General features: G+C 34.4%; 3 protein-coding genes across 4 annotated transcripts; all 3 read left to right on the top strand.

The window, feature by feature from the left end:
* Positions 1-3,819: 3,819 nt before the first annotated feature.
* On the top strand, positions 3,820-11,251 carry LOC116404511 (ninja-family protein mc410-like). Of its 2 annotated transcripts, none has more exons than XM_031887032.1 (3): positions 3,820-4,132; positions 4,826-5,824; positions 10,415-11,251. In XM_031887032.1, exons 2-3 carry the CDS (start codon positions 5,185-5,187, stop codon positions 10,879-10,881), a joined length of 1,107 nt encoding a protein of 368 aa, XP_031742892.1. In that variant the 5' UTR covers positions 3,820-4,132; positions 4,826-5,184; the 3' UTR covers positions 10,882-11,251. The 2 variants fall into 2 exon arrangements, with proteins under 2 accessions (XP_031742892.1, XP_031742889.1); XM_031887029.1 differs by having other exon boundaries at positions 3,824-4,132; positions 10,397-11,251.
* Positions 11,252-12,033: 782 nt separating this feature from the next.
* On the top strand, positions 12,034-13,909 carry LOC116402767 (putative RING-H2 finger protein ATL12). The gene has a single exon (XM_031882919.1). The coding sequence runs from the start codon at positions 12,412-12,414 to the stop codon at positions 13,678-13,680; it is 1,269 nt and encodes a 422-aa protein (XP_031738779.1). The 5' UTR covers positions 12,034-12,411; the 3' UTR covers positions 13,681-13,909.
* A 225-nt stretch (positions 13,910-14,134) lies between these two features.
* LOC105436309 (E3 ubiquitin-protein ligase ATL42-like) lies at positions 14,135-16,264 on the top strand. The gene is given in 2 exon segments (XM_011661562.2): positions 14,135-15,211; positions 15,214-16,264. Coding segments are annotated over 2 exon segments (1,059 nt in total). The 5' UTR covers positions 14,135-14,841; the 3' UTR covers positions 15,903-16,264.
* Positions 16,265-20,623: the final 4,359 nt, after the last annotated feature.

Here is a 20,623-nt window from a genome sequence, read left to right on the forward strand (position 1 = left end):
CATTTAATTTGTTTAGTTATGCATATGTGATGTTTTAACTCTACATTTATGTCACTTGTAGGTTTTGCGTCCACGACTAGAGCATAGTAGATAGGTGTAGCTTTTTTTTTTTTTTTAATGTTAATGTAATTGTTTTATATTATATGTAATTTTTTGTATTAAATATCTTTCGTGTACCTTGTTTATTATAAATTTAAATATTCTAATTTTCATAATTTACTGCACATTTTGTTTATTGTCTTACAAAGCAGAACCGAAAACAATAATTTACGATAACAAAAAGAAAAATAACAAAATTAATAATTAAATAACTATCAAAATAATTTAAAAATTAAAAATTAAAATCTACCCCCGAGTATATCGAATGTTGGGGAAAAGGACAAGCCCCGACGTTCCGCATTGACGTCAAGGAAGGCTTTTTACAATGTTACATTGGAAAAGACTTCGACTGACATACTATCATTCTCAATATTCTTTGACCCTCTCTTCAAACCGCAATATTCTTTGCGCCTTCGCACCTTTCAGTCGTCTGTAGGCTCTTTGAATTTGAGGAGAGCACATCAAGTTTTGGTTTTTCTAACGTTGCATTGTTGCTTCGGTGAACTTTAAACCAGCATAGACGTGTCGCGCATCGGAAAGGTGTCTCTAACGTTCATGTCGACATCACGTATGATGTTTGAAATACCTTCCCCAACGTGGTATGTGTTTTCTTCTATGTTTTTGTACGTCGGGAAAGGTCTTGATTATTGTATTGTAACCAAATCCCTCTCGAATCAGTGAGAGGGCAGGTAACCTTTGTTCAAAACTTGAAATCAACACTTTAGGAAACAACTCATCTATTTTTCCTAAAATTAGGAAGAAGTGAATTTCATCTTGTGTAGCTATGTTTCCAAATCATCACTAGTCTCCAAAATGGAAAGCTTATTGAGTCTACAACTTGTGTCACTCACCTATACATATCACATGATAAGTCTTCATGGACAGAAGTTCATAACTCACTCAAAATTGAGATAAAGTTAATTTTACTTGTAGTTATCCTATGAAATATTAATATCTGTAGTTAACTACATTTTCTAATTCATTCTTATACAAACTTATTGGATATATACTCCCACTTTCATTTCTCCACATGAACATTTTTTTTAGATCACAATGTTTGAAACAATTATACATTGGGTCTTATCCATAGTGTTGCCAAAATAAGACACTCAACCTTATCTATATACTATAGACTCTTCAGGTTATTACTTGAAACATGATCCACATGTATGTCCACTATATACGTTTGAAGTCTTATCAAATAACCTTTGATTTTTTCCACAATGGATAGCTAATTATTGCATGTTTAAAATAACCAATTATTAATATATCAAATAACTAATTTAGCTATGAGGCTTTAGGACATAAACCTCAACATATTGACGATAGACCTATCAATGTGAAAGACTTATATCATTAATAAACTGTTATTTTGTGTTATAAGTCTATCGTATATTAGGGTTGTCAACAAGCCCAGATCGAGGCAAGGGATGGTTTTTTTGTCCTCATCCCTTCCCTATGAATGTTATTTACCCACATTTCTACCCCTATCCAAGCTAGTGGGGATGGAGGCAAGGATATTCTCCGTCGAGAAAATTATAAGTCCGGACCCATTCCCCGACCCTTTCAATAATTGAAATCAATAACAATGAACTGTTAGGATTTATGTCCTAATCTTATAGTTTGTAATTACGTATACAAATTTGTTAGATTTAGTGGGCTTGGCCTAAGGGAAGATTTGACATAATATATTTTTCCTTTTTATTATTCCTCATTGTAGTCTATTTACTTACCCCATGTATTATTTGTTATTAAGAGAAAATAATAAAAAGAGACTTGCACGGTGGTTTTTCTTTTGAACTAGTGTTTATCCACATAACTAAAAATTATGTTTTCTCTTTGTCTCTTTTTTCAATTTGTTATTACTGATTGTGTTATCTTCGTCTCTTTTATTGATGATCATACCCGTCTTACCTGGATCTTTCTTGTCTCCAACAAATCTAAGGTCATTCCTCTGTCTTCAGGGACTTCTACAACAACGTAGAAACGTAGTTCAATGAAAAGATTGCTATTTTGCGAAGTGACAATGGTCATGAGTTCCAAAATCATACCCTCAATAAGTTTTTGTCATCCAAAGGCATTATCCACCAAAGTTCTTGTTCTTACACCCCAATAAGATGGGGTAGCCAAGCACAAAAGCCGTCACCTTTTGGAAGTTGTTCGTTCTCTTATGTTGTCTACTTCCCTTCCTTCATATCTCTAGGGCGGTGTTGTTCTCACTACAACCCACTTTATCAACTGAATGCCTTCTCGTGTCTTACATGATCTACAAACCCCTTTAAAATGTCTTGAAGAGTCATATCCCTCTACTGGCCTCATTTTTTATGTTCCTCTTTGGGGTGCACAGCCTATGTTCATAACCATGACTCTAACCTCAAACAACTCAAGAAGAATAGCCAGGAAGCATAAACAAATATATTTGACTAATAACAAGGACACTGACAACATGTTTTTTTTTATTAGTTGAATTTTTAACAATGCAACAATTTGATTTGCAACCATCTCTACCTTAATAGTCGTAACCCATTAACCATTGAACTCAACGAACTCATACGCTCGAACAATCATGTCCAATCTTGAAGAGTTGTATCTCCTTGATACTAATTGCACCTATTAGACTATCCGCTGCACTCATACTCGAAGAGTCGTGCCCTATCTACAAGGGTAAAGTATGACTTTATTAGAAAAGATATGAGTGAAATAAAAACACACTACTTATTTAGAAAACTATTATTTTATTATTTCATTATAATTTTGAGAATATATTTTTTAAAAAAGAATGAGAATGGAATACTTTTACTTTGAGTTGATTTTAAATAAACCTAAAGTGAAAGTCAAAATGGTTTAAATTGACTCATTAACAAATAACAAAAAAATAAAAAATAAAGATTAATTTCATTGGGTTAGATATTTGTTTTTTAAACTGAACATATTTCTCATATTTTGTTATAGCCAAATTCTAAAAACATGTTTTTAAAACTATTTGTTTTAGAAAAAATAGCTTGGTTTAGGAAAGACATTAGTTAAAAGTAGATAAAAGAATAAGAAATTTAGAGGTGAAGAGGATTTTGTAAGACCCATAGTGATAGAAACAGTAGAGTTATTAGGAGAATACTAATGTTGTTAGTTTGGACATATCAGCAAACAGTTAGTAAGTAAGATAGGTTGTTTTGCTATAAAGAGGAGGTGAATTTGGGATGGTCTAGAAAGAGGGCAGGGGTTACTTCATTTTCAATTCTTGCGATATTATAGCATATATTTCATCATATATTTACATATTTGGTTGTTCTTTGATTATTCTTGAGTTTATCTTGTGTTCTTGATATAACTTTGATAAACTCGGATCTAATCTAATACATTTATAGGCTTCATTTGTTAGAAGTAAAAGTAAAGCTACCAACCTCAATTCAAGTAACTTAAAGTTAGGAAATTTTTACTTTTTTGCCTTTGAAGTTGGACATTCAAATTCTTGTCTCACATGTATTTATTTGAAAATTATTTTTTCTTTAAAACAAGTTTACAAAATATCATAATTTATATGAATCTATACATGTGTTTTTGAATAAAATGCAATAAATACGTGGTTATTATGATACAAATAAAAAAACTATTAGTATATATTGATATTCGATATATAGTGATATTTTTTTGTATATTTTAGTTTATATTTTTCATTTTGAATATATATTTTTTATTTATTTAAGGAATTTTAAAATTTTAGTCCGTTGAAAAGAAGGGAAAAATGCGTAGACCGATCTGATCTAAAGTTATTGCATATTTGATGGCCAAAACACCGGGAATTGCTCCAAAAGCATTGCCGATTAATAGGTAAAATGGAACAGGAGTTTGAATTCATCGAGTGAAGACCCACAGATCAAACCACTGACAAAGCTAAGCTAATTCATTGCGCCAAATCAGTAGACTCTACTGCGGATTCCAGAAGGATCACTTGATTTAGGGTTATGTTTCTCTTTTTCAATCCATGTCTTCCGCCGTCACTTTGTATTTCTCGCTTGGATTCATTCCGTTTCTGGTAAATTTTTCGATTTCCTTTTTCCAACCATGTACAAACAATTCAACCCTTTCTTTTATGTCTTGAGAATTTTGGATCACCTCCCTATTTTCTGGCTATCGAGCTGTGTATGTGAAGTGAGTGGGTTGAATTGGGATTTTGATCAATTAATTTCTACTCTGTTGACATATAAGTATGTGGGAAATGAACTGCTAATTCTTTTCTATCCGTTCTGTGATTTTGAATATTGGATTTGTTTATTTTTGATATATCCATAGAATGTACATGTTATGTTTTTCATTGGTATCTGTAGAACTACTCTTTTGAAATTGGAAAGTGGATTGATTATCTTGAAACTTTCGTTGAAGGTAACAAAAAATCAGATTGTTGAATTTATGATTTGTTCGAAAGGAATACATCAGTTTTGTGATTAACAGGATTTGTTGGCTCGATAATTGTAATTGCGTGTATGGTATCGATATGGTTTAAAATAGCCCTGTCATTCACATGTTTGTAAAATGCAGTGGATTTCTTCTTTTTGTGTATTATATGGGATTGAGAATTTTTCTGCGATGATTGAATATGATCTCGTGTTCTGCAGCATCTTTTGGAATTTTTCTGCCCTGTATTGGTTGTTGGACAAGGTTTATGTATCATGATATATTAGTCAATTTTGATAGTTTTCTTACACTTTAAGTTCTTTTTGTATGCCAGCCTGAGTTTGGTATTCATGGATGATCAGTACTCGTTATCTTGGGGAAACTTTTAACTAGAAACATGGAGGACAACGGGCTTGAGCTTAGCTTGGGTCTGTCTTGTGGGGGATCATCGGTCAAGTCTAAAGGAAAAAATGCCTGCTCTTCTGATGTTGGAACAGAGGAAAGTGATAGAGGCAGTAAAATTATTGATGATTTCAAGAATTTCCTTCAAGGTGGTAATCAGAGACTAGATATGGGCCCAGTTATCATGAGAAATGACTCATAAAGCTTAAAGACAATCTTTTTAATGACCTTTCCCGAGCTAATACAGATGGAGATAATTCCCTGAACTTGAAGGCCACTGGGATCTGGCGAATGAAAAAGAACCCTGTAGACATTCAGGAAGAAAAACAGCCAGAGGTGAGTAATAAGCGAAAGATGTTTTTTGAGGAGATAAACTGCCAAAAGAAACATGAAGGAGATTCCAGTCAGAATAATTTTGATGACAAGGTAAAAGCATCACATAATTCCACAACCGAGGATGGTTCTGTTGCCGAAAATGAGGATGTTGGGGAGTCTGAACTTGAGGGTTCTACGTCAAGGCCAGTTTCACAAAATGATGGATGTGCTGAGTTAAGTACTACGGACCTGAGTGGGCATAAAAAGGTTAACAGTTCATCAGGTAGTGATATCGAGCTTCAAAACTTGAACAGAAGCGTTCCGTTCTCTATTCAAACTACAAGTTTGCAGAATGGTATTTCTCCTCCAATAGTCAAAGATTCTCACGATGCTGGTGCATCCAGTTCAACTGGCCATTCCCTACACAGCATAAGGCAAGCATTCCTCACTGGAAATGGTGAGCAATGTGGATTCCAGCCTATGAATCCTGGAAACTTGCCTTTGATGTTTGGCTATTCTTCTAGCCAGCTTCCAACTTTAAATAAAGATAATTCCCGGGGTTTGATTTCCCAACCACAGTTGCATAGTACTTGTAGCAAAAGTCAACCGTCTTCAGGTAAACATCTTATCCTACCTCATCTGGTAGAAAACTCATTCTTTCTTTCAAGATAGGAACAAAACTGCGACTGTTCCCGTCCTTCATTATTCTGGATCACTCTTGGTTTTAAGTTACATCATTGAAAGTTAATGATAGGCCACCGATTATACACCAGTATGTTCATAGGAGCAGAAAGGGCTAGGAAGTAGTTATACTAGTGAGTTGGGAGAATCATCCAACAGTAAGGATGATTATTTTCGGAAAGTTTCAGGAGGTGATTAGTAGATAGTTATGTAGGGAGTTACTTTACTGTTATTGGAGATATATCTTTAAATATGGAGTGAAGTGAGTAAAGGAGACAAACAGTCTTTTAGTTTGGGTGTTGGTTTCTCTCGTGTGAGAGGAAAGGTTTCTGTAATACTGTACTATAGTTATATAGTATGCTTTCTGTGAATTAAAAGAACTCTTTTATAGTATCTATCAGTTAACAGCAAGAGTGTTAACGGATATAGACTGTTATTACCAAACAACTTTGAGATTTCATTTATTTTGCTTTGTGCTATTATAGATTTCGATAGAGTTTACTTGAATAGTGGGGGATTCAGAAATTTTGTTGACAAACATTAGTTGACGCTTGCCTTATGCTTTATAGTTTAATAAAAATAATCTAGAAAAAAGTGTAACGAGTGGGGTTTGAACCTAGGTCTAGAAAGGGCTAGGAGATAGCTTTACCACTGGACTAGCTTCTGGTATTGTTATTTTTTCAATTATATATATATTATATAAAGAGCATAAAGTTGAGGGAATGCTCGAGCCTTAGGCCTTGGGCCTATACTAAATGCATCAGTCGCTCAAACAAATAAACATGAAACATGAAGAAACCCAGGAGCCCCTTTTTCCCATACAAGTTACTACTACCTTATAAACAGGAAACATGAAGAAACTCAGGAGCCCCTTTCTCCCATACAAGTTACTACTAACAACCCAGCTTTAAGCCAAAAAGAAGCTGTGAGACCCCCAATCATACATACGTATGTTAGGAAGGGTAAGAAGGGAAATTCACCAACAAGTAATGAGAGAGAATGAGTGGGAAGTAAAAGAATGTGCAGGTGGGTCCCACTGGGTAGGAATTTGAGGGTGAGTATAAATAGAATGATTGGAAATAGGGATAGGTATCTTTTTGTTATCTTAGGGAAAGAGAGGCGGCAGCAGCCGAAGGAGGGGGTATCCTTCTTGTAAAGGATGCTGGTATGCACTTGTTATTTACTGTTCTTGCTTTCATTTCATATTGTAGCTGTATCTTTTGGCTATACATAAATAAAGAATCACAGGGTGCTGTCTCTGTTTAGCCATTGTTGGGTTTTATTAGAAGGTGTGTTAGAATCCTGACATTTGGTATCAGAGCCCAACAAAAAAAAAAAAAAAACTGGGTGTTGTTACGCGTCACATGGCACAAAGACAAATGGAGGAACGAATGGAAGGAACCGAGAAGGAGCTGCTGAGCATGAAAGAAATGTTACTGGAAATGAAGAAATCTATGGAAAGACTGACAGAGGAACTAAGAGAGAATCATAGCTATAAGAAAAGAGATGAATCCGGAACATCTGATGGATCCAGCATGAAGTTGAAAGGAAAAGTAGAAGAATCGGAAGTCTGTAATGAGGTAAATGGAAGCAATGTGGATCGAAGTAAGTACAAAGTTAGAAATGCCTATGTTCTTAGGTGAAAATCCAGAATCCTGGGTATATAGAGCAGAACATTTTTTGAGATGAACAACCTGCCAGAAAACGAGAAGATCAAGTGGCGGTGGTCAGTTTTGGGCAAGATGAAGTGGACTGGTACGGTGGACGCATAATAGGAAGAAAGTAGAGTCATGGGAAGATTTGAAAGGGAGGATGTTTGATTTCTTCAAGGACTCAGGGACAAACAAGTCTAGTGGCACGCTTGATTAGGATTCAACAAGATGGATCCTACAGTGAGTATGTGAAGAAATTTGTCACATATTCAGCTCCCTCCCTCACATGGAGGAAAGTGTGTTACGCGATGCTTTTCTGACCGGTCTGGAACCCAATCTTCAGGCAGAAGTCGTTAGTCGTTACCCTCGAACATTGGAAGATTGTATGAGGGAGGCTCAACTAGTCAATGATCGGAATGTAGCAATGAAATTGACTAAGACCGAGGGCAGGACAGTGGAACCAAAGAAAAAAGAAGAGTATGCAGGAAAAATCCAAGATGGAACAGACAAAGGCTACATGAGGAGGACAGATTTCCCCATAAAACAAGTAACTATACCTATTAAGGGTAGTTATAAAAAAGTGAACCTCCTATCAAACGACTTTCAGACGCAGAATTCAGGTCCAGATTGGATAAGGGCCTATGTTTTAAATGCAATGAGAAATATACACCAGGGCACAGATGTAGAGTGAAGGAAAAAAGGGAGCTGATGTTATTTATCATGAATGAAGAGGAGAGCAAGGAAGAGGAAGGCAAGATGGAAGAGGAACCAGGGGAAACAGTGGAATTAAACCATCTGGATTTTGCTGAAGGGAGGAAATAGAATTGAAGACAATCCATGGGATGGCATCGAAGGGAACGATGAAGCTGAAGGGAAATATAAAGGGCAAAGGAGTGATAGTGCTGATTGATAGTGGAGCAACCCATAATTTTATACATAACGGACAGTAAAGGAAAAGAACTTATATTGGAAAAAGGTAACCCGTTTGCAGTTACAATTGGAGATGGCACCAAGTGTACAGGCAAGGGTGTTTGCAAGAGAGTGGAATTGGAACTACAAGGGTGTGGTGGTGGCTGATTTTTTTGCTATTGAGTTGGGAAATGTGGATGTAATATTGGGTATGCAGTGGCTGGATACAACAGGCACCATGAAGATACATTGGCCATCTCTAACAATGTCCTTTGGTAGGCAAACAGAAAATTATTTGAAAGGAGACCCATCCCTCATCCAAGCAGAATGTTCCCTGAAAACCATTGAGAAAACGTGGGAAAATGAAGATCAGGGTTTTCTGTTGGAATTCCAAAAGTATGAAGTAGACACGGAGGTGGAAGTGGAGCAGGAAATGAAAGGGGACGAGGAAGAGATTCCAATGATTAAAAATCTGTTACAACAGTATGCAGACATCTTTGAGGATCCAAAAAACTCCCCCTAAGAGAGAAATAGATCACCGTATATTGGTTTTACCGAACCAAGGCCCATCAATGTCAGACCATATAAATATGGTTATGTACAGAAGGAGGAAATTGAGAAATTGGTGGTGGAAATGCTGCAAGCAGGTGTGATACGTCCCAGTCATAGCCCTTACTCCAGCCCTGTTTTATTGGTCAAAAAGAAAGATGGAGGGTGGCGCTTTTGTGTAGATTACCGGAAACTCAACCAAGTAACCATATGACAAATTTCCTATCCCAGTGATAGAAGAACTGCTGGATGAATTACATGGGCCACGGTTTTCTCAAAACTAGATCTGAAGTCCGGTTACCATCAAATAAGGATGCAGAGGAAGATGTTGAGAAGACCGCGTTCAGAACACATGAGGGTCACTATGAATTTCTGGTCATGCCCTTCGGTCTTACAAACGCACCAGCCACCTTCCAGTCCTTGATGAATCAGGTATTCAAACCTTTTTTAAGAAGGTGTGTATTGGTGTTCTTCCAGTCCTTGATGAATCAGGTATTCAAACCTATGTTGACAACAGATTTCGAGTTACAACTATGGCCAACAGGTATTGGGAATTCGCTGGAATAAAGATTTGGGAGCTAACGAATGGCTAGTCAAGTGGAAGAATTTACCAGAAACTGAAGCCACATGGGAAGCTGTCTATCAAATGAATCAACAGTTTCCCACATTCCACCTTGAGGACAAGGTGAATTTGGAACCGAGGGGTGTTGTGAGACCCCCAATCATACATACGTATGTTAGGAAGGGTAAGAAGGGAAATTCACCAACAAGTAATGAGAGAGAATGAGTGGGAAGTAAAAGAATGTGCAGGTGGGTCCCACTGGGTAGGAATTTGAGGGTGAGTATAAATAGAATGATTGGGAAATAGGGATAGGTATCTATTTTGTTATCCTTAGGGAAAAGAGAGGGGGCAGCAGCCGAAAAGGGGAGGGGGTATCCTTCTTGTAAAGGATGCTGATATGCACTTGTTATTTACTGTTCTTGCTTTCATTTCATATTGTAGCTGTATCTTTTGGCTATATACATAAATAAAGAATCACAGGGTGCTGTCTCTGTTGGGTGTTTTATTAGAAGGTGTGTTAGAATCCTGACAGAAGCATACCCAACTCTTGTTCCTACCAATGTAGTATTAACTACAAAAACAATATTTCCATGATTCTGCTACCATCTATTGATTAATACAACAATGTCTCATTCCATATATGTCAATTTTCTCACCCTTTTTCTGTATGCTTCCACGATTGGAGGTCTATCAAATTTTTAGGATACTTGCAATGGCCGCATTTTATTACATTTGTATACCATCCTATATATCATAGTGTAATTTCATTTTCCTTTGAAGCTTTTATTTCAAGATAAATTCCTAACTTTTCTCATGAATGTTCCTTACATGCAAGGAATTCTTCCTACTTTAGCTGAGGTTACTCAATATGATCCCAGGACGTCAGAACAAGAGAAAGTTGATAATAATAGCAGACAGCCAACTGTCGAAGAAGGGTCCTCTTCTCAAGCAGGGGCCAAAGGAAGCAGCATTAGCCTTGGGGCGAAAGATTCATCTGAACGACCAGGCAGAGGTTTGTTCAATGAAATTTCTGATATAAAGCCAGGTCTTGCCGCTGATGTCAAGTTTGGGGGATCTGGTTCTTTCCCTAATCTACCTTGGGTATCTACCACGGGTACCGGTCCAAATGGTCGAACCATTTCTGGTGTTACCTACAGATACAATACAGACCAGATCAAGATTGTCTGTGCTTGTCATGGTACCCACATGTCTCCAGAGGACTTCATTCGACATGCTAGTGAAGAGCGTGTCAGTTTGGAAAATGATGCTGGTTTGGCTCCATTTTCAAGTAACAATCCTTCAACCTCTACACAAAGTTGACTCAGCATCTATGTTTGCATAGTTAGGAATTCTGCTGTGGATTGAATTCAACCTCTACTCAAAGTTTGAACCTCTATGTTTTTTGTTTGAATAGTTAGGAATTCTGTTGTGGATTGAATTCAACCACTACACAAAGTTTGACTCATAACCTCTATGTTTTTTGTTTGAATAGTTAGGAATTCTCATGTGGATTGAATTAAACAACATTCCTTGTATTATCCCCTTCCAAAAGAATCACTTTTCTCATCATTTTATTTGTTCAAAAGTGGGGAAGTTTTGTTTTAACTGATTCAACTGAGTTTTGTACAAGGTTTGAGAATGGGAGTAACATTCAATGAAGTTTTCATCAGAATACCTGTTTGGCTTGGAAGAGAAGTGGAACTTTTACACGTGTCAACCCCACATTGTTTGTCTTTTGTGTGCAGTTTAGTATGTATCCTGTCAGATTTCCTCTCTGTAACCAAACAGATCGTTGACTGCTATCCACGTGTCAGCAAATGTGTTGTGCCCTCACTGCCAACTTTCTTCACTTTCCAATTTTAGGTGCAAAGAGAGACCTATATAAGTTTGACATTATTGAAGGGAAACTTTAATTTCATAAAGCTCCATTTATAATTTCTTTTAATTTAATATACTACTATGTCATTCTTCAATTTTTTGCCCATGACATTTCAAGTAAATTGATATATATATATATATATACTAAAAATTTATATAGAAAAAATAAATGAAAAGGATAAAAGAGATATGTTTCCAAATTTTAGACCGACCATCCATCCCACTCAAGGAATTTCTAATTTTCTTTCATTTTTATTTCTTTGGAATCGTCGCAATTTTTTTTGGCTCCAAGTTAGGGATGAAAATTTAAATTTCTGAAGTTGAGAAAATGAATAAATGGTTAACTACTGTAACTTTTGTATGCTAAAATCGGTGAGTCGTTTTTTATTTGGAGGAAATTCAAAGGGAAGGTTACTTGTAGCTGTCTTGCTAAAAATCTGTACTAAAAAATTAGGCAAACATTATACAACCTTGACTTTGTGGAGCTTGAAAGTTGGCTAATATTTGACTTTTGGGTTTCCTTTAATGAACTATTTATTGTTTTGTTTCATTTAAAAATTATGTTCTTACATCAATTAAAGTATCATAAACTTGGCTTGTCTAATTGAATGTCTTCTACAGATGCTTTAGTTTAATGTTCCATCCTGCCTTTTGTGCAGCAATACGATAGCTCTATGAGAATTGTATGACATTAGAGGCTTTTTGCTTCATATACTTATAAAAATTTACCAACAGATTGTTTCTTTTGGCTGCTAGAAATTTTGTGCAACTTATCATTTGATGTAGATATTCAACCTACCAAGCTTCAAATGATTCACAAAGTTAATTCTCAATAACTCCAAGTCCTCAGAAAACTACAAAAGACTAATTTCAACCAGAGATAGGAAGTCTTTTTGTTCTTGCAAAGTCCCATTTAGAGTTTAAAAGAGTTTTTTAGGGAGTTTTTAGAAGAGTTTTTCATGAGTTTTCTCCATGGGTAAGTTTAGTAGAATCATTATGATCATTTTGACTATTTTTCTTTTTCCTGTCATTGCACAAGCACCTTCTCCACCAAAAGCTGGTTCTGGTATTCCACAAAACTTCACCATTGTTATTGGAATCCTCTCCATCATGTTCTCCATGGTCTTCATCCTTGTTGTTTATGCAAAATTCTGTCACCCGACTTCCCATTTTCGTGGCGAACCGCAAGCTCATCTCGGGCATGGACTTCTCAGATCAGACTCAAGATTTTCTGGGGTTGATCAAAAGGTGATTGATGCACTTCCTTTCTTTAGATTCTCATCACTCAAAGGATCAAGGGAAGGGCTGGAATGTGCTGTTTGCTTATCCAACTTTGAGGACATTGAAGTCCTTCGGTTGCTTCCGAAATGCAAGCATGCCTTTCACATTGGCTGTATTGACCATTGGCTCGAAAAGCACTCGAGCTGTCCCATTTGTCGGTGTAGGATAGGTGTCGAGGACATTGCATTCTTTAAATCTAACAGTATAAGACTAATCAGGAACAACAGCCGGTCAGAGCTGCCACAAGATTCACGCATAGAGCTCTTCGTGCAGAGAGAGGAAAATCATCATAACTCTTCAAGGTCCAACAACGGAACCAGCTTCAGGAACATAGGAAAAGGTAACAAGGAAAAAGAAGTATTGATCGAAAATGAAGCTGGTGAATGCGAAAGTGAGGAGCGAGTGCTTTTTCACAAGCATAAACACAAGATTCTTGTATCTGACTTTGTTTTCATGAACAGATGGAGCAACTTGAGTTCTTCTGACCTTGTGTTCTTGAACACAGAAATGCTTGGGGTCATGTCCAGCAATAGATTCTCTTCTTTAGATTCAGAAAGCATTAGCCAATCAGCAACAAGAGAAAAAGAAGGCAAAAAGACTTCACAAATTAAGGAGGAGATGGAAATGAAGAGATCATTCGAGAGGAGGATAAGCATAGCTGAGAAAAATAGCTTAGTTTCAATCTCAGGCATTTCTTCTACATCATCAGATTCTAATGCAAGTACATCAAGGACAACAATTCTTAATGAAAGAAGATCTGTCTCAGACACCACTGCTTTTTCAAGATTTGGTTATTTTAATGAGAATGCAACAAGAGACAGTTCTATGATTGAAGCTGATGCAAAAAGTTTCAGAATTAGGCAGCTATGGTTGCCAATAGCTAGAAGAACAGTGCAATGGTTTGCCAATAGGGAACAAAGGTTTCGACTGTCAAAGTACACACAGCAGCCAGATGCATAGACAGAATGAATTTCAAGGGTTTGTAATCCTTGTTTAAAAATATAGTCATTTGATTCGTTTCTAATCATGTAAAATGGATCTTTTGTTCTTTTTTCTTTTGGGTGTTGTTACAGAGATGAGAGGCTGCTGTCTTCTAATCCAAAAGTTTGAGTTATTTTGGTGACTTTCTTAAATGTAAACACGAACCCCATTTAGTCATAAGTGACTAAAATGGTTAATCTTTTTGTCATTTTCTTTTAAATATCTTAGCTTTTTAACTCATAGAAGTCGTTAGACAATTAAAGATAAATAGAAAATATAAAACAATGGAAAATTGACACACATATATATGGTAGGGTTAGAGAATTTATATACCGCAAATAAGATAAATATGAATACAACTTAAGTTTCGGTTCAGAGCACCTAATAACAGACTGATTTAAAAAAATAAATTATAAGGAACCAGTAAAGACAATCTAGCCAGAGTTTTGCAGCATGTGTGCTTAATCCTTGGCATGTTGCAGGACTCAGAATTTCCAATTGTTTATAAGACAGGCAATCCATATTTAAAATAATAATAATAGCAATAAAAAAACAAATTCCATTGCTTAAATGATAAAAGTAATAATTAGTTTCCATTTACCCACTAACCAAAATGATTGGCGGCATTGAGATAAGTTTTATTTTGGGAGAAGGTGATGTCACAGTTTAATGCCTAGCTATTGTTTTCTTCCTCTCTTAATTTATCTGCTACTTACCTCCCAAGTAATGCCTACCAAATAACAGCCCCACATTTGTCAACAAAATTTAAAATTCCCTCAACCTTGTCATCTTATTTTATGAATTTCAAACTACAAAAATACTTGTAGTTTTTCAATTGATTTATGAAGGTGAAGTCATAGAACAGCAGCCAGAGAAGAATACATGAACCACCACAAAGCTGATGGATGAGTGATTCTCTTTGTAGAGGTGTATTTAAGGTCTATTCATATAAAAACCTCTACTCCTCTTTCCCTTTTTCATGCCTATCAAAAAGGGAGTTTTTAGCTTCATTTGATTGAGATATTGGCTCTTTTGAAGATCAGTAGATTCCGAAAAAGTATTCGCCATTGAAGAATCAATGATCCGGTTCAGTTTGAATGTTTTTTCCTCTTTTCTGTGTTCTTTGTTGTTGAAGCTCAAATGGATTCTCAAGATGCTGAAAACAGTGCTTTTCAGCCAAGTCTTGGCTTCGTGATCGGGATTCTAGGAGTTATGTTTTTGTTGACATTTATTCTTCTTGTTTATGCAAAGTTCTGCCATAGAAGAGCTTCTATTAGTGTGGATGATGTAAATCATCCTAGACAAATCAGGTCAAGTCCTCGGTTTTCTGGAATTGATAAGACGGTGATCGAATCTCTTCCATTCTTTAGATTCTCCACACTGAAAGGTACCAAAGAAGGGCTGGAATGTGCAGTCTGTCTTTCGAAATTTGAAGATATCGAAATTCTTCGGTTATTGCCAAAGTGCAAGCATGCTTTTCATATTAACTGCATCGATCATTGGCTCGAAAAAATGCTAGCTGTCCTCTTTGCAGGCGAAGAGTTGGCTCCGAGGACTTGAAGCTTCTTTCAAATTCAAGCAGCATGAGATTCTTATTGAGCAACTTATCAGAATTGAAACAAGATTCAAACATAGAGCTCTTTGTACAGAGAGAAGAAGAAGAACAACAACAACAAATACTCCATGGCTCTTCTAGATTCAGCATTGGAAGAAGCTTCAGAAAGATCTTAAAGAATGACAAGGAAAATGAAATGTTGATATCAAAAGCTTCTGGTGATTATGAAGATGAGAAAATGAAGAACTTACACAGACACAACCACAAAATTATCGTATCGGATTTTGTTTTCATGAATCGATGGAGCAACGTAAGTTCCTCCGATTTGATGTTCTTGAACAAAGAGATGATTGATGCCATTTCAAGCCGTAGATTCACTTCCTTAGAAACAGATATTGAGCAGTCAACTCTACCAAGATCAAGGCAAATTGAAGAAATCTTGAAGATCAAAGAGGAGATGGAAATAAAGAGATCCTTTGAGAGCAAACTCAACAAAAAACCCAAAGCAACTCAATTCTTGGGTACCCTTCTACATCACAATCTTCTACAAATCCAAGTCAAACAAGAATTACAAGCCCAGATGCAAGAAGATCAGTGTCAGAGATCACAGGCGTATCAAGATTTGGTCATGATGATCTGTATATGAATTTTAACAGAAAATTTAAAAATGGGGAATCTTCTGATCTGGAAAGCAATGTAAAGCAAGAAAGAATGAGGGAAATTTGGTACCCAATTGCTAAAAGAACAGTCCAATGGTTTGCTAATAGAGAAACAAGGTTTCAAACAGCTGAGAACAGACAACAAATAGTAGAAGCAGTATAAATCAAACCAGTTCTTTTACCTTTTCTCTTCAATTAAATTTCTTTTGTAATTTCTTTTGACTGGGTCCCAAATTTAGAGGACTTTTAGTTTAGGTAGTTAAAGAAATGGATTTCTTTCAAATGTTACCATACAATTCACAAGTTCTTAAACTCTACATTGCTCTAAAAGTTTCTATAACATTTTCAAGATCTCATTTTTACTAAGTGGGGTAAAACAATCTGTTCGAGTAACTTCAAAATTCAAACTTTTTTTCCAAAAAAGAACTAAAAAGAGAAGAAGAAAAGGCAGGATTCTTTGCCTGCTTCCTGCTTTAAGTCAAACAGCATGAAGGAAGCAGCAGAAGAGAACAAGAAGATTATGCTTAAAAAATTGCAAAGTTGTAGAGAATTTAGCATTAAAAACAGGGTTGTGTGTTGATTAGAACAACTTCATTAATTAATGCCTGCCTCAAAATCTATTCTTTTTTTTCTCTCTTTTTGGCCAATACTGCAAAAACACCCTTTAAATTAAAATTGAGGCTTCAAACTAGTTTTAAAATTAAACTCTACTTAGTAGTAAAACTAAACCCCTGAAAAGATAAAAAATTGAACCACCAAATAAGTTTTTACAATTTGTAAGTTTTAGGACTAATTTTAACACTTAAATTTGGAGGTACAATCACATGTTTTTAGGCAGTTTTTTTTTTTTTTTGTTGGTATTTCTTAATTTAGAAGTTGGGCTTCTAGCATTGACGTAAGAGATGAGTTTTCTCTTTTTGTCTTTGGCTTAGATTTACAACAAAAAAAAAAAAAAAAAAATTGAAGCTTTGACTTTTTGTTCTTCATCTCAACTTGCAATTCCAATGGTTAAATAAATGATGAACATGTGGAGAAGTATAATATGTAACACTCAAATTTAGGGAGATGTTGAAAAAATTTCAAGAAGGTATCTTTGAAATGTTGATGTCAACCATTATTTAAATAATGGAAACATACTAATTTTAGTTTTTCTATTTTAGGATTGGCATGTGGGGTTTCTAATCTCCTGTTTTTGGAGGATTATACGTATAATAATTTTTATGTACAAATTGTGAAATATTTTGATTTAAATTTTAGTGTAGATATCAACTTTTATCTCAAACTTTCAATTTCGTCCGACTTTCTCATGCATTTGGCAATTTTTACAATATTTTGCATTAAACCTTTTACTGTAGTTGCGGCTGATTGCTGATTTAATCAAAGACAAAACTTGAACAACATGTTATGCAATATATCAAAAGACTTTTCAAGAACATTGAAACCACAACTTGTACGAAATATAATTTCAATCTTGCAAATAATATTTATTCTTTTTAAAATATAATTCCAAACCAAATCATATTGAAATAGAGCTCTTATTCATTTTAAGGTTAACCGCCTCATTAGAAAAGTTTGTTTATTGAATATTTTGAGCTTAGGGATTGGCTAAGCCTCAATCTTCATGTATTGTTATTTAATATCTTCGTGTTTCTTATTATGGTTGTTTTACAGGTAGTTATTGTAGAGAGAGGTGTCGCGACGTGATCGCTATGCGAAGCCGCTGTTTATTTAATTTTAATAAATAAATAGTTTTGGAGTGGCCACCAACCATATTAGGGTGTGATTAGTCACAAAAAAAAATGGTAAATTCATGAGATTTAAGTTTGTGAGTCGGTTGTGTGTAGGGAAGGTGTTAGCACCCTACAACACCGATAAAATGGTTACCCAATTTTATCTTTTAAACTAAATTATAGAAGTTCACAAAACAAAGCTTTTATTTAGGTTTTATTTAAATGTCACAAGTTTATCAATTCACATCAAAGAAAAAAAAAACTCAAGCATGAATTGATAATTATGGTAGACATAAGAGCCATTAAAAAATGAAGTTTATTTTTGTTTTAAAATATATTTTTTTATTCACATTAAGAATATTAAGATACAAAAATTTGATATTTTAATCTCTATCATAAGTGTTTAATAAGAAATTTCATGTATCTAAGAATTAATAAATTCATGAAAAACACTACTCAGTCTCATTTAAAATATAAAATGTGTTTATTTAAAAACAATCTATTAATTAAATTTTTAATGAAAAAATTTCATGTATTGGTAGAATTTAAATTATAAAATCCATAAAAAACAATATTTTTTCTCTAATATACATTTTTATATTTAAATTGAAAAATGAATAATAACAATGACAAAACATTATGAAATTTGAAAAATACTTGAAGGGTAATATGCTGAGATAAAATAAATACAAGGATATATAAGCAATATGCAAAATGTACAAGATGATTAATTAGCGTAGAATGCAATATAATTAATTAATACAACATATGCAAGATAATTAATTAATGGAGGATGATGCAAAATAATTAATTAATTCAAAAGGATGCAAAATAATTAATTAATGCAGAATGCGAAATAATTGATCAATGCCAAAAGAGGCAAAATAATTGATTAATGCATAAAGATGCAAAATAATTAATTAATAGAAAAAGATGCAAAATAATTAATTAATAGAAAAAGATGCAAAATAATTAATTAATAGAAAAAGATGCAAAATAATTAATTAATGCATAAAGATGCAAAATAATTAATTAATAGAAAAAGATGCAAAATAATTAATCAGGTTAGGCTAGAGTAATGAATAATTAAACGATGATGCCAAATGGGTATCAAATAATAATTAACCGTAGAATGCCAAGGTAGGTTTAACGCAATTCGCAAATAAATAATCACAGTAGGCAAATGAATGTCAAATTAATTAATGCAGAGTGAGTGACAAAATAATTAACGATATGCACATAATTAGCTTAGAACGGAGGGTGCCAAAGATTAAAACTATCAAATACACGGTGTCAAATGCATAATTAACACATATGCCAAATAGATAATTATTAACACAAGATATACAAAATGTAAAATGGTTGCCTAAATAATTAAAAAGATAGCAAATAATTAAATATGGGTGTCAAATGGGTGCTAAATAATTAAGACAACAACCAAATAATTAACACATTATTTAATTAATTAACCAAATGAAATAATTAACATAGCATCCAAAAGAGTGCCAAATAATTAATACAGAACACCCTAGATGCCAAAAATTAAAAACATCAAATATGACAGGTCCTAATTAATTAATAGGCCAAATGGAAAATGAGTATTGCTAATTAATTAATCATGCCCACAAATAAGTGCAAGTAATTTACACAGAATGCGAAATGGGTGTCAAATAGTTAAAATATGCAAATAATTAAAAGATGTCAAATGAGTGTTAAATGATTAACACAATATCATCAAGCATGCCTTAAATGCAAAAGGTTCTGTGTTGGTTCTCTTCACCTCTTCCCAAAAATATTTCTTTTACGTGTCCCCCTTCTCTATCAAAAATCCTCCTAGCCAAAAAAAAAAAAAATCTCTCCCCCAATTGAATCTTCTCCTTCTCTTTTTTATAGGACAATGTCTCATTTTTTAGTTAGAAGTGGAGTAGTTTTAGATAGTGAAGTGGAGTATAGTAGAAAAGGGGAGGAAGGTGAAAGAGTGGGAGAACGTGAGAGATTGAGAGATAGTGGGAGCGTGGTGACCAAGGAAAACAGGATGGTTGAGAAAAATAGGGAGAAGGAAAAAAACATTTACTTTTAATTTTAATTTTAATTTTAAATATGTTTTTATTTTTATTTTTGTTTTAAAACATAAATTTAAAAATTAAGATTTAGAATTTAAAATTTAAATTTAAATTTAAATTCAAATTCTTTTAAAAAATAATAAATAAATAAATAAGTGAAAAAAATAAAAAAAAAGGCAGGACAAAATACGGTATCTATAAGAGGTTGTTCTTAGTTAATATAGCATTTTAGAGGGATCCTAAATTTGGTGAATGTGAGGGGATCTCACTCTTAAGGGGAGTCTAAGCATTGTTCATTCTTTGTTAGGGATCTCATACAAAGCTTGAAAAAACATTCTTATGGAAGTGAGGAGAGCTCAAACTTAGAGGGAGCCTAAATTAAAACTGAGGAGGAAGCTATATGTGAGCCACTTAAGAGAGAGTCTATTAGATAAGTATTTTCTAAACTCTTAATATAGTAAAATTTCATTTCACCGAGCACTACCTTAAGATGTAGGTGATTTTGCACCAAACTAGGTTATCAATCTTTGTATCTTTATTTTTTCTGTTTGCTTCCGTAACGGCTCTCTTGTCGTACATATTGTTTGTGACATCGTGCTTGACATTGTGTTTTATGTGAGATCCACTTGTTTTTTCATTGATATCAAAGTAGGTTTACTGCTAGTTTATTGAGTCTCCAATGGAGCCGATCAAGAAAGGTGGATCAACTACTCACTCTAGATGGTGAAGAAAATCATTCTCTTTCTTCGTTAATAAAGCAAATTTATAAGTTTATGAAACATTTTAACAATTGTTTTGGTAATTATAATTTTCCACATGTTAGAGACATCAATAACAACTCCAATTTGTGTGAAAATTCTAGACCTTTTGATAGAAAAGAAGAACGCAAATAGAGAATGAACTATTATAAGCAAG

The sequence above is a fragment of the Cucumis sativus genome, chromosome 1, assembly GCF_000004075.3.
Source record: "Cucumis sativus cultivar 9930 chromosome 1, Cucumber_9930_V3, whole genome shotgun sequence".
Lineage (NCBI taxonomy): Eukaryota > Viridiplantae > Streptophyta > Magnoliopsida > Cucurbitales > Cucurbitaceae > Cucumis > Cucumis sativus.

Bases quoted from the DNA above. Each gene is read 5' to 3' on its own strand.
- LOC116402767 (XM_031882919.1), top strand. From the start codon at position 12,412: ATGGGTAAGTTTAGTAGAATCATTATGATCATTTTGACTATTTTTCTT.
- LOC116404511 (XM_031887029.1), top strand. From the start codon at position 5,185: ATGAAAAAGAACCCTGTAGACATTCAGGAAGAAAAACAGCCAGAGGTG. The intron at 5,825-10,396 runs GTAAACATCTTA...CTTACATGCAAG, and splicing joins CAAAAGTCAACCGTCTTCAG to GAATTCTTCCTACTTTAGCT.